Source organism: Bombus flavifrons, chromosome 10 (genome assembly GCF_040668555.2).
Source record: "Bombus flavifrons isolate JBK064 chromosome 10, iyBomFlav1_principal, whole genome shotgun sequence".
In the NCBI taxonomy this organism is placed as follows: Eukaryota; Metazoa; Arthropoda; class Insecta; order Hymenoptera; family Apidae; genus Bombus; species Bombus flavifrons.
This window is the reverse complement of record NC_138451.1, coordinates 3,874,877-3,887,732: the sequence shown is the minus strand read 5'-3', so window position 1 is coordinate 3,887,732 and position 12,856 is coordinate 3,874,877. Positions and strand designations below refer to the sequence as shown.

Below are 12,856 nucleotides of genomic sequence, written 5' to 3'. Positions count from 1 at the left end.
TGGGAATAGCGTCATCGGAAAAGCTTCGCGTAGCGATTTGACAGCTACGAAATAACGTTTTATCGTCAAGTGCTATAAGCGATTTTCCATAAGATCGAGCGAATTAAATTCGGTCCGTGGAAGAATTCCTTAGCTGATGAAATTATTTTCTTTATACGATCTTTCCTTCCTTCATCGTCTTGTTCTTTGCTCGATAATACCACCTTTGCTAAACTCTTTATCGAATTTGAAAAACGTTTCTGTTCGTGTCTACGATATTGGAATATTTACCACGCTATTAACGTCAGAATTATTAATTGCTCCGGTATTTGGAAATTTCCAATCGCTTGAACGAATTTAAAGAATCTAAATTAGTCAAACAACGTCGAACAATCCTGAAAGTATAACGAATAATCTTCTCCCTTGAATGAAAAGTTCCAACTACGACGACGAATTACAACTTCGAATTATAAGTTGGAATCGTAACAGAGAATTATAACTAGAAATTATAATTTCGAATTAGAACGTCGAATTGTAACTTGGAATTATAACATCAAATTATAGCATCGAATTATAACTACGAATTACAACCTCAAACGTACAAGTTTCAATCATAACACTGAATTATCATTTATTGTACCATTGCAATGTTAAAACGACGAATTACAACTTTCGATCGCAATCTTCGAATGACGACATCAAAGTATACCTTGGAGTTGTAACGTCGAACAATAGCGTGCGATTAATTCCAAATGGAAGCGTAACTTCTCAAATTATTCGTGTTTCACAGAGCTGGACAACGAGATCGTGAAGGCGAAACGCGCGACCCGCGAGCGTCCCATCAGCTTCACAAAAATGGACGACATAAAGAATCGCTGGGAGACGACCAGTCAGCAAGGAAGACGCGAAGTTCAGCGAGAGGCGAGGAAGGAGGAGATCGCTGGAATTCGTTCGAGATTGTTCATGGTAAAATCGCGTTCGTTTTCGGGCTCGTTGAACCGTTAGCATTCGTTTAATTCCGCGTTTCGAGGAAGAAACGATGAGCGCGGGGCGTTCGACATCGTTTCCAGAGCATCTAAATCGCCGGCGATGTAGTGCGGGGGTAATGGCATCGAGCCCATTAGACGTAGACGCAGAAAAACTTGGAGAGAAGGAAATGTAGCGCACGCATTCTCTCTTTACAACGAGCTTTGACGCCGAGTAACATGTGCACTGTAACGATTACGGAGGAACGCATCGCGACTGCGAATGATTTTGCTCGTTTGGTCGATTGCTCGATGAACCATCGTGGATCCGATATTTTCGAGACAAAGCGCAACGACTTAACAATTGATCCGAGAAGAGGCAATGGAAATGGTAACCTGGCGATCGATTGACGAGAAGTCGTAGAAGCTGATAATTAATTAACGTGAGGATCGGAAAGATATAACAGCGAAGTAGGAAAAGGAACAGAGAAACGGGAAACTAGCGATCGATGGAGAAAGAGAACATGGAAATAACGATTTGGTGGTCGGTTAATAAAGAGAACGTAGAAATGATAATAATAAAGTGGAAATAATAATCGATCGATCAACGAGAAAAACGTAGAAATGACAAGTTAACGAGGAACTGATAGAAAGAAGGTAGAAAGTGAAAATTGACAATTTTTTCCATATAAAGAAAGAAGGTATCGCTCGTAAGTATTCAAACGCTTTGATAGGTTTGTAACAACGTTGTACGAATCGTTGGTGAAACGTACGAATCGAAACGCGTAAATTGTTACTATCTATTTCCAAACGCGCGAGAAAATCGTTTATCAACGCGTAATTCCTACTCGCGATCCTGTAATTGCGTTACGCGTTGCCAAAAATACGCAAGTGTCCGGACAATTTTGAACAGTACTATAATATATCTTTGTGGAAAGATTTATCATCGTCTCGGAGAAACGAGATCAAAGGGTATTTCGTGTAGCTAACGGAAGACTCGATTTCTGTTGCAGGGCAAACAGGGTAAAATGAAGGAGATGTATCAGCAAGCGGTAGCCGGAAGCGAACGCGTGACGAAGATCAATGCGGCCGAAGAGATCCAACACTCGACCCACGCTCGTTCCATCAAAGAACGATTCGAACGAGGCGAGCCCATCGCTGCGTCCGACGACGAGACAGACAGCAAACCGAAACCGGAGAAGGCTGACGAGGAAGTGATCGCAGCAGGTGCATTTTGCCCCGCGAACCAACGTATATTTAGAACCCGTTAAATGTAATTAGCCACATGGATCGGCGGTCGAAAACTGCCAGCGGCGACTGACCGCTGAATTTGCTACCATGTGCGCTAGAAAGATCGTACCTAGAGCGTGCTCTCAAGATAGATATCGTGTAGGTCGTATAAGTGGAAGTGCACTAGCTCTAGGCATCTTCTTTACTCTGTATCTGTTATTTGCTCTTGCAAACCGATACTTTGCGAGCACTGTTTCGAGATAAATCGATCGATGTTACACAGGGATCAGCAGGAAGTCTCGGTCGCTGTTCCTCGAACTGGACGCCACGGCGGCGAAGACTGGGCGACCGGTGACTCCGGTGAATCCGAAGACACCGGCCGAAGCCCCACGACGTGCCAGAGACGTAAGTTCTCCTTTTATTTGTTTCTATACGTCGATCAACTGTGTTAACACGTTCGAGACCGATGGTATAGTACATACCATGCCATGCAATATCTCGTCGCAATGACCGACGACAACGTACGTACGCGCGTTATCTGTATCTTCAGTTAATTCTCGGACAATTACGAGCATAGATAACGTTCATACCTATAACGTACGTGTTATATAACTTTCTCATTTTTGAAATAAATATCCTTAGCTATTGCACGTTTGTCTTTTTGGAATTTTAACCGAGAAACGTTATTTCGCTCGGATGATACGCGTGGTATGTCCAATAAACGTTCGACGTCAAAATTATTGCGAAAACCCGACGACATACCTGTACAGTGTGTGTCACGACGTATTTCTAAATAAAAATTGTCTAAAACGTGATTTTTGTATTCTTATATCGATCAACTTCGCGTATTTTTTTTATCACAAACGTAGAAAAGCTTTCGGTCATTCGGGAGAGTATCGCTCAAAGACATATCGGTCTCGAATGTGTTAAAATTCCCGAATTTTTATCTCGCTCTTGTTTCGACGAACAAGAAAACTTTTAACGTTACGAAGACCGGCTATTTCCGTAGAACAGAATATGTTTTTCTCATAATCGTAGAGATGTTCGTCAATTTGAAACATCTTATCCTTACGTGGTAAGTTGGAAAATGTTTCTCCAACTTTGCAAGAACGTTAAGTAGCGTAAGCGATTTTTGATGTTGTACGTTTGCTGGTGGCGGGGAGGGGCGCGCATTTTGAATTCGTGATCGACAAGGTTAACGGTTTGAAATCTCCGAACGAAGGCATTCATGGGACGACAAGTCTCGGATGACGTGGTGCGCAGCTCAGACACCACCGAGGAAGTTCAGGTGGAGACCTCGGACATTTCGAATAAATTCAAATTTTTCGAGTCCTACAAGGAACCGGAAAAACAACGCAAGCAGTTCCGAATTACCCCTCCGCGCGATGGTCAAGTTAAGGTTCGAGGCTATTCTCGAGTGCAAAGTGTTCTTTATCGAAGAGTGTGTCTTAACGTTCTAACGAAGATTGCGTTGAGTGAAAAGTAACTCTAATTCTTATCAACCCTTTCAACGCTGAGCTCATACGTCGTTACATACGAATTTTATTTATTCGTCGAATGTCGCGGTAAAATTTTCTCTGTAGAAACATTTCGATTATTTGAAACGTTTAAATTGACTATCACCGCTCGAATCCATCTACGTTAAATTATATCGAAACGAAAAGCCACAGGTAGAAGATCAGAGAGCGTTTATTCGCGAACCGCAGTTGTATAAACTGCTTGTCCCCGGACAGGTTCGCGTAAAAAACTGATCGAGTTCTACCGTATAATTACCGCGATGACACACATTTTTTAACGATTACGTGTTCACCGTTTTAAAAGCTGGCATACGAAGAATACGCGTTACTTTTGTTCCAAATCGTTCGACGCTGTTATCGCAACGCGTTTGCCACGACGTTTTAACTCACAGTGAAAGGGTTAACATAATTCTAGAGTGTGATTTTTTCCATTCGAAGACTAATATCCCCGTAACGTGACTCAACAGCTTATCGCATGGAATCTCTCCACCTCGATAAAAATCGCGCTGCATGGATAATCACCGACGTAATCACCGTCTATATCTCCGAATTCCTTAAATCATCGAACCGTAGTCACTCGACCAATCGCTTCCCACTTGTCGATGTAAAATCGCGACAGGAATTACCTGGCGTATTCGTCCGCGTTCACGCAACGTATCTCGCGTGAAAAATATTTCACTTTCTCGAGCTTATCGATCTTTCTTCGAACTATTAACGGCGGAATCGTAGTTAACGAGATCGGTCCTTGATAAAAGAGGCCGAGGAAGCTCGTGAAAGCTCGGAACCCGCGAATACAACGTACAGTGCCACTTGATTCCATGGCTGTCCTTGAACCCCCTCGAGTGGTCAGCAGCCATACTTTTACCGTTAGTATTCCTACATCCTTCCATTCGTGAAGAGAGAGAACAGGCTGATGCAGAGGCGAGCACACCACCGTGTGGCCCTCCCAGTAACTCACGAAGGGGGAACACAGTAAGAGCCGTGCGTCCTCTTCGTGTGAACGGCATAGCAACCGCCGACACGCCGCTGCCAGTTCGGAGTTTGCCGGGGCCAACGAAACAAAAGGTTCCCTCGTGACGTCTCTCTCTTCGTCTCTTCGTTTCGATTTCCCATTTTTTCCCTCGTTCGCGTCGCCGTCGCCGTGGAAGCTGCATTTTCCCGGTATTGCTCCGCCGTCCCAGGAACAACGAAAATTAAAAGTGAGTAAAATCATCGCGTTACGTCCGATAGAACGACGAAATATTGCTGCACGACTTGTAGAACGTACGCGTGAACGGATGGATACGCTGTGGCGCACGAAGATATTCGAATGCTTCTAGAAAGATTTTATACGAATGCATCGTGTGTGTTTTACGAAACATTTTGGAACTCTGTGAGCTGTAAGAAGGTACCGTTATCGCGATTACGTTAGCAAAGAAATTTGAAAATGTATCGCGCAGGTTACGAGATATCTGGCGCAAATACGCGTTTAAAGTAGTGAAATTATCTAAATGGTCGATTATCTACCGTATTAACGATCCACGATATTAATTAGATACGATACCACGATTGGTAATTAGACTTCTTAGAACTATGCATTTACGATGGCTGTTGAAATTAGCCGATGAAATTGTTAAATGTTTTGCATAACGCCCGTATTATACCCGTAAAAGTTTCCTGTGCTAAGCGTTCTCGTATATTTTTACGAGCCGCTATACGTCTCTCGTGCTTCAACTCTGTTAAACCCGCTTTTTACACGGTTAGTTTTTATGTTTCGACGTCCCGTGGTCCAAGGCCACTCGGGATAGGCAAGCGAACAGGAAGAAGCGGTTAAATATTCTCCGGCTCTCGTTTTGCGCTGTTTTATACGTGTTACAACTTACTCGTCGCTAGTATCTCGTAACGCGACACAACGTTATCAAGAAGAATTTCTGAAAAATCGTTTTTCGGAGCTAAGAAACGCTGGTCACCGGGTATATTCGTTCGTCGTCCGACTCTCGTTTTTGCGCTGCTTTATAAATGGTAATGAGATTTGTTGTTGGAACTTGGTAATGGAACGGGAAGTGATTAAGAAGAACTCGCGGAAGAAGGCTGTTTGTGGAATGGCGATATCAATCATCGAGTTTTCCGATGGATCTTGGAAAAAGTTGAGACAAACGTTGAACGAAGCGTGTGCGATCGGCGGTGTTCGCCAAATTGCCCGTGTTCACTGACCGATAGCATGAAATATTGAAAAAATATATGATCGGTGTAGAAAATTGCCCGCTTTCTCGAATCCACTTATCCGCAATAACGGTACAAACACTGTCGATATAGTTGACGTGCAATGCAAATGCATACGCTTTCCTTTTGAACAGAACTATCGATCGGTTTGCGAAAGAAAAACTTTCTTCTTTTTCGTTCGCCTCGTGGCTTGCGCTTTTAGTCGGCCACTGGTAGAATACAAAGGAGCGCGTCAAAGAATCTATAGAAAACACACGTAGACATTGTATATCTCGGTCGAATCAGTGTGAAAACAAACGAGATCGTTTAAAGCGAAATGTCTCCTTAATTACACACCGTGTTATTGAATCTTCCCGTACGAAGCGATAAAAATGTTGCTCTTTAATTGTCGTCATTGTCCGTGTTATCTCGCTTGAGGCAATAAATGAATGGAACGAAAGGCGAAATAAATCACCTTCTCAACGCGATGCTCCATCTTGTTTTAAATAAAAAGTAGCGAAACGTTATTAATAAAGATTCGTACGGGGCAACTCGAACTAATTAGCTTTCTCCCGGCGTAAACCTATAAATCTCCGATCGTTGCACGGTGAAACCTTACTCTTGTTCACGTTTTGCATCGGTTGTAACTACAACGAAAGATACGTGGTCGGTGCGACTATTCTCTTCTTTTTTTTCCTTCTTTATTCTCGCAACATTCTATCTCGCAACTCTGGTATTTTCCTGGTCGACGTGTCTGGCAGGTAATATCCCGTGAAACACGTTCCTCCGCGAATCGTGTGCATCGTAGGGACGGCCAACAGAACCCAGTCGATTTTGCATTGTCATCGCGTCTTCAGCTTACCTGCTGCTCAGGTAGAAATCCAACGGAGACGCTGTACACGTATAAAACCATTCGAGCTGACTCAGAGGTGTTGCGATTCGTGGAAAGAAATACCTTTATTCCCTTGATTTCCTGCCTAGCCTCGCGTGTTCTCGCTTTAACCAACCACTTGAATAGCCAATAACAATCGAACGCAAGTAATAGCTATTGCAGTCGTATCTCGTGTTTATTCATGAACGACACGTTTCTTTCTGTTGATTTCTAAAGTTAGACAAGAATTAATCATCGGTGTATTAACCCTTTGTGGTTTGAATTGCATTTTTGGTATTTTCCCTTATTTCGCTTATAATCGATGAACCAGTTTTCTACGCATTCTTTAGATAATTCGCAGTTTTTTTTTTTTTTTTTTAATATAAACTTCAACGTGGAATCTTCTGAAGAAGAATAGCTACACCTACGATTAGTTGCTACTATCAAATTGTCGTTGTTCGTGATCCAGCACTTTTGCACGCTACTGTGCGTTAACATATTTTTATCGAATCGAATTGCAAGGTAAAAAAGATAGCGTCGAGTTCGGTTCAACATAGAACCATAGAACCACAGAAACTTAAGATCTTTGTGTTTTCTCGACGTTTATAAAAGATTCGTTTCGACAGATGGACTCCCCGGAACGTGAGATATATCGTGACCCGGATGTAGTCAGAGCTGAAGACAGGGTAAACGAAGTGGTGCACACGGACACCGCCAGAAAGATGCTGTCGATCTTCCGGCAAATGGAAGAGAACGCGTGCAAGAAAGAGCTTCCAAATGGACCCAAACCTTTGAAGCGTTTCACACCACCACCAGAGGACAAATACGCAAAACCAACAGCCTCAGACTCCGAAGAGGTAGAGGACGAAGATGGCGACGAGTCCGAAGGCGAAGACAGCACCGAGGAAAGGGATCCAAACTACGTACGAGCTTCCGACAAGGTTCGTATACGGTATACGCGGATAGGTGTCATTGTTCTCGAACGCAATAAATGGTAGCGTTTATTAACACGAAGTCAAGGTACCTCGGTCCTTGAGATTCCTGCGTTATGAATATGCACGAAGAATCGTGGGAAGAGTGGCTGTAAGGCGTCTGATAGCAACGCAGATATGCAGATGAAGGACACCTGTCGCTGTCTTTCGAATAACGTGAAATTACATTAACAGAGGCATCGTGAATCTATCGCGAGAATCTTGTCCATTTCTAAAGAATATCGTCTAGAAAATCTTAATAGAGATTCAAAAACGAGGAAGGATTTTCTGTTAGATTAATCGACAAGTTATCATCGGATTGTGTTCGGACGTTTAAAGGTGTCTTTAAAAAAAAAGAAAAACTTGCAAAAATCTAAAAGAAAGATAAATATATCAAGCTAAATTAATTAACGAGATACCACAGGCATCGTTATACGTAGAAATTATGGAAACACGTATTTCAGGTAGAAGACGAGTTTCTGAAGCAAGCGCAGAACGCAGCCCGCGCAAAAACCTTGTGCGCGAAATTCGAGCACTGGGAGGAAACGGACGGAAAGACGACGTCGAGTAATCAACATATCGCAGAGATGGAAATTGCTCAAAACACCACCGGAGAACAGCAGAGCATAGAGTCTGCCAGCAGTCTGAGAGCCCGTTTCGAGTCGCTCGGCTCGCAAACGAACGAGTCGCCGCGCACACCGAAGGTCAAAGTCAATCGATTCGTGGTGAGTACTCTTTCGTAGCAACTACTTCGTTCATATCCATTCATCCTCATCCGAGCAGCTCATTGATCGAGACTCGAATGACAGCTCTGGAATTTTTTTCTCTCTTTTGGTGTATCAAAAATATCCATTTGATTTCCAATCGCACTGCATATGATAGAAACCACTCTTTTTTTTTCTTTTTCTCCTGTGTGTTCGATGTATAATTTTTTTTTTTTTTTTTTTTTTTTTTCATTATCTTTTGGGTGTGACGCGTGGCTCGTTTATCGCATGGTGTGCCTTGATAATCGTTGTTTAACCCTTGGAAGCTATCATAGGTAAAATTTTACAGCCGGTAGGAAGTTTGTTTGAAAATATTATCGCCACGCAATAAAAACGTCACGACGTTATTCTGTTTGTAATTATTAGACTGCCAAGTTTTATACAAATGTAGCTGTAGACACGAGTTTCTTCGATGATAGCTCTTAAGGGTCGATTCTCTCAATTTTGTACAAAACCTTGGTATATTTTTTATTTTCTCTTGCCAATGTATGCGTAAAATGTGTGAATTTTCTATTAAAGCACGATCTACTTGCCCTGCGACGACAGCAACATAATGCTATTTATGTTTAGTTACGATATTTTTATTTTTAATTTCTTTCTACGACGAGTAACTTTGTATGGGTCGTTGTAATATAACTGTACGCTCAACGAATTTATCAACTATAGTAATTACTGAAATGTCCAGCGATAGAAATAACCTGTTTCGTTTTATATCTCGTGAAATATTTGATGATTCTTTGAGCGTACACAAGATATACCGTACACTGTTCAAAAACAGTTAGAGGATCATTTTTCCTCTCGCTTATTTATACGTCTTTTTTATCGATTAACTAAATCTACCAATCACATCGTTAATCAAAAACTTCTATGATCGTAAAATTAGAAATTGATAAAGCTGAGCAAAGAACGAGATTGAAACGTACGTAACGATTCGAACCGATTCGAAAGCAACTCGTCTTCCGTTAATAACTTAAAATCAATCTCTACAGAGATCGTATCGATAAAGCGTTTGTTCACGGAAATTCTCCATCTGTATCCAATTATCCATCTGTATTCTATTAATCGATATAGTAAAACTGTTCGTAATATCCTCTAATCAGCTTGAGCAGTGTATCACGAATTTCAGTTTCGTTATCAGTAGTTACACGAACTAACGCGAGCCGCTGACAAAAGCATCTAAAAGAGGAAACATAGAAACTGGACCTCGGCAAGCCAAAAAAAAAGAGCATAATAATTATTCCTCCCAAGAATGGTAACCGCACTAAAAAAAAACAAATTCTACACAGCATGACTAGTTAGCGTGATACCTGTGACGTGTGCCGATGTGTCTGGTAATTTTGGTCTTGAGATTGCCGCCTGCAAAGTGTTGATCAAGCTTTCATTCGACTATGATCTAGTGATACTATTCTCTGTTGAACGCGAACAGTAAATGGTGGAGCGGAAATGGAGGATCGATACGGCCCAAGAGGATGGACCGAGGAGCCTGAGAAAAATGAAGCGAATAGAATTAAAGGATACGCGAAACAAGCACACGATTACACACACAATGTGGATCACGAATTCGTAGAAATCTTGCGCTGCAATGGAGAAATGACAGTCGACAGCTTCGTTGTTCGGATCATTGTGCGGTTTTTACGTTTTTTTAGAAGTCTTTTTCTAACAAAGCGTTCTGTTAGTGAATCTAGCGTAGATTGTATCATATTGTATCGTATTATCGCGAGAGGCAACGAACGAAAGATACCGGATACGTCGAGCACACCGCGTGCGTTAAAAGAAAAACCTAGGCCTGGCGAAGTAATTTAAGCGGATCAATCGATGGAATTGAAACTCGTAATTATTTTAAGCGTCGCCTGTGTTCCGTAGTTACCTGTGCGTTCCGATCCATGTGCTCGACGTATCCATGAAATACTTCACGATCGTTTTAACGCTCTCGCTAACTCGTTTCCCCGCCGCATGAACGTGTCGTTGTCACTCGGTTACCAAGTGGCATTCTTCCAGTCAACCTTTTACACGAAACGATATACTTTTCGACGGATATACGAAAGTTTGTACGACAGAAATATGTACGTGGCCAGTGATATTCTATCTTCGATGCAGGTAGAGGTGAGAACAATAGCAACGAAACATTTATATATTTCGTATCGCGTGCCAAACGGAGGTTCGAATTGCATCGTTAGATCAGTTGTTGCTAGTCCATTTTTAAACGAATGATCGAAGCGTAGTATTTATTGATCTTATAAGGGAACGATAAGTATCGATTTTAACCGCTAGTTTCTCATTAATTTTGCACTTTGCTGATGTTCATGTACAGTTGTGAGCGATAGCTTACGTATCGTAAGGAACTTATCGTTTGTTCGATAAGCAAGTAATTTACATGGTTTCAACGTTGTTTTAGGAAATCACAAATAGGTGCCAAATTTATTCAAACGACGGCTATTTCTATCTTGTCTACCTGCATCGTTTAGATTTTCCACGCTTAACCGACATTCTCATTTTTTTGCCAGTGCCAAGAGATCAGAGGCGATAGGATAAGAAAGTCGAAGACCTTAGGAAAGAGGGCCTTCGAGAATTGTAACGAACACTTTTCATGGCATTTTGGGAAAGATATCTGTGCCGTTTCATCGCGTGTACTGTATCAGTGCGATCTAAGTTTCGAATGAAACGCGGTAAGCAGCTAATTCGCAACAGGAAACCTGCAAATACAAATTCGAAGCATCGAATCGAGAGATTAAGATTGCACCGTAGAATCAAGATCCGAGCTAGACTTAGGATCTACGAGCTTTTCGACTGCTTTACAGAGTTTCGAGTCTTTTTACAGCATGTCGCGCGGTAGATTGTCATCGCTATCTACCGATAGAAATGATCAGAGAACGAAAAAACTAATCACCGACTCATCGTTGCCTGGAACTCGACGGATCTTCTCACTGATACGTCACAAAAAATCGTAATATCATTTTTACAAAGATAAATTTACATTATATATACATTTGTACGTATTTATGCGACAAAAGTTTAGTATAATACGATTAGCTGCTTGTGAGTCCTTTTGCATAATCGAACCAACGTTATTCTTACAATTTGTCGAGCTACAAAGTAATAAATTAAGTAATAAAGTAATCAAGTAATAAATTTCCAATATGAATAAATTTTCTTAAATCGATGACGTTATTCCACCAAATTTGATCATCGAAGAAACATTTCATACGCATATACATAATATAGTAGTATGACGTTTCGTAATAAACTAAATGAAATATTACAAGTGAATTTCGCTAGCTAGAAATCATCCGATTATCACAAAATAGTTAAATCGTAAAAAACAAATCCACGATCTACGACTCTCTTCTCTATCCATCGATGCTATTGGTTAATAAAAAAGTATTGTGCAAAGGGACTCAATAATCGAACGCTTGCATTCAAAGGGTTCACGTACTATTGTGAAGGTTCCAAAATTGGTGAAGAATTTTCCAGATTTTCCAGTGCAACGAGAGAATCTGAAAAATCGAACGTCAGAGCTTCGTTCCTTACGTAAGAGATAAACCGACCTCGAGTCTCACACGAACGTTATCGAATAGGCTTTTTATATAATTTTTATAATGTTCGGTCGATGAACGATACTAGGGAGCCTCGTCGTAGCCGTTAGGGTTAGGGTCTTCTACGATGGCATTACACGACGGAGCTAAAAAAGAAAGAGAAGAAAGAAAAATGAAAAAAGAAAGAAGGAAGGAAAGAGAGGGCAAATATTAATTCCTTCACCATTGCCAACGCGGACGCACAGTACGCATTCATATACGTATACATATAAATATATATATGTTTATCATAGAAGAACGACGTGTATCGAATCCCCCATGATCTATTTAGACGAGCGCACCCCATTCAGAAGGAGAAAGGGAACAGCCCCTGAAATTGATTTCGATCGCGTTGGGAACGAGACGTTGGCACATGGCGTTTCATTCGTCGATATTCTAATGGTATTTTCTGGATGAAATTGCGTTTAAGTTAGTCTGTTAACCAGGCCATTCTTTGACCAGTAACTCGTATAATTAAACGTTAACAAATACGAATCAATTGCAATTGGACCGGTTTTAATCTTTGCACAAATGTAAATATTATATATTTTATTTTTAACAAAAACGAAGCAACAAGTAAAAACGTAAGGAAAGATTGTTAATTCAAACGACGAATTAATTCGTCTTCCTCGGTTAACAGGTTATCGATCTCGGTAGACTGGCGAGAAATGACGGTGGAAACAGGGCTTAATTTTCTAATTCTTGGTTCGCGCGTACGCCACAGGAATTGCAACGAGAGAGAATGAAAGCGCGAGAGAGAATGCGAGAGAGAAACGGTGAATTAACAGTGAAAACCGAATCGAAGT

General features: G+C 41.3%; 1 protein-coding gene across 26 annotated transcripts in view; it reads left to right on the top strand.

The window, feature by feature from the left end:
• LOC138184439 (xin actin-binding repeat-containing protein 2) overlaps positions 1–12,856 on the top strand; it is a 75,715-nt gene that overhangs the window by 60,933 nt on the left and 1,926 nt on the right. For 24 of the 26 annotated variants that reach the window (XM_069122374.1, XM_069122378.1, XM_069122372.1 and 21 more), the window contains 6 exons: positions 770–945; positions 1,958–2,171; positions 2,458–2,579; positions 3,397–3,573; positions 7,370–7,684; positions 8,179–8,439. In XM_069122374.1, coding sequence (XP_068978475.1) covers positions 770–945; positions 1,958–2,171; positions 2,458–2,579; positions 3,397–3,573; positions 7,370–7,684; positions 8,179–8,439 — 1,265 coding nt within the window. Of the gene's footprint in view, positions 1–769; positions 946–1,957; positions 2,172–2,457; positions 2,580–3,396; positions 3,574–7,369; positions 7,685–8,178; positions 8,440–9,904; positions 11,565–12,856 lie in introns of those variants that run through there. The other 2 variants (XM_069122387.1, XM_069122381.1) reach the window with 2 other exon arrangements.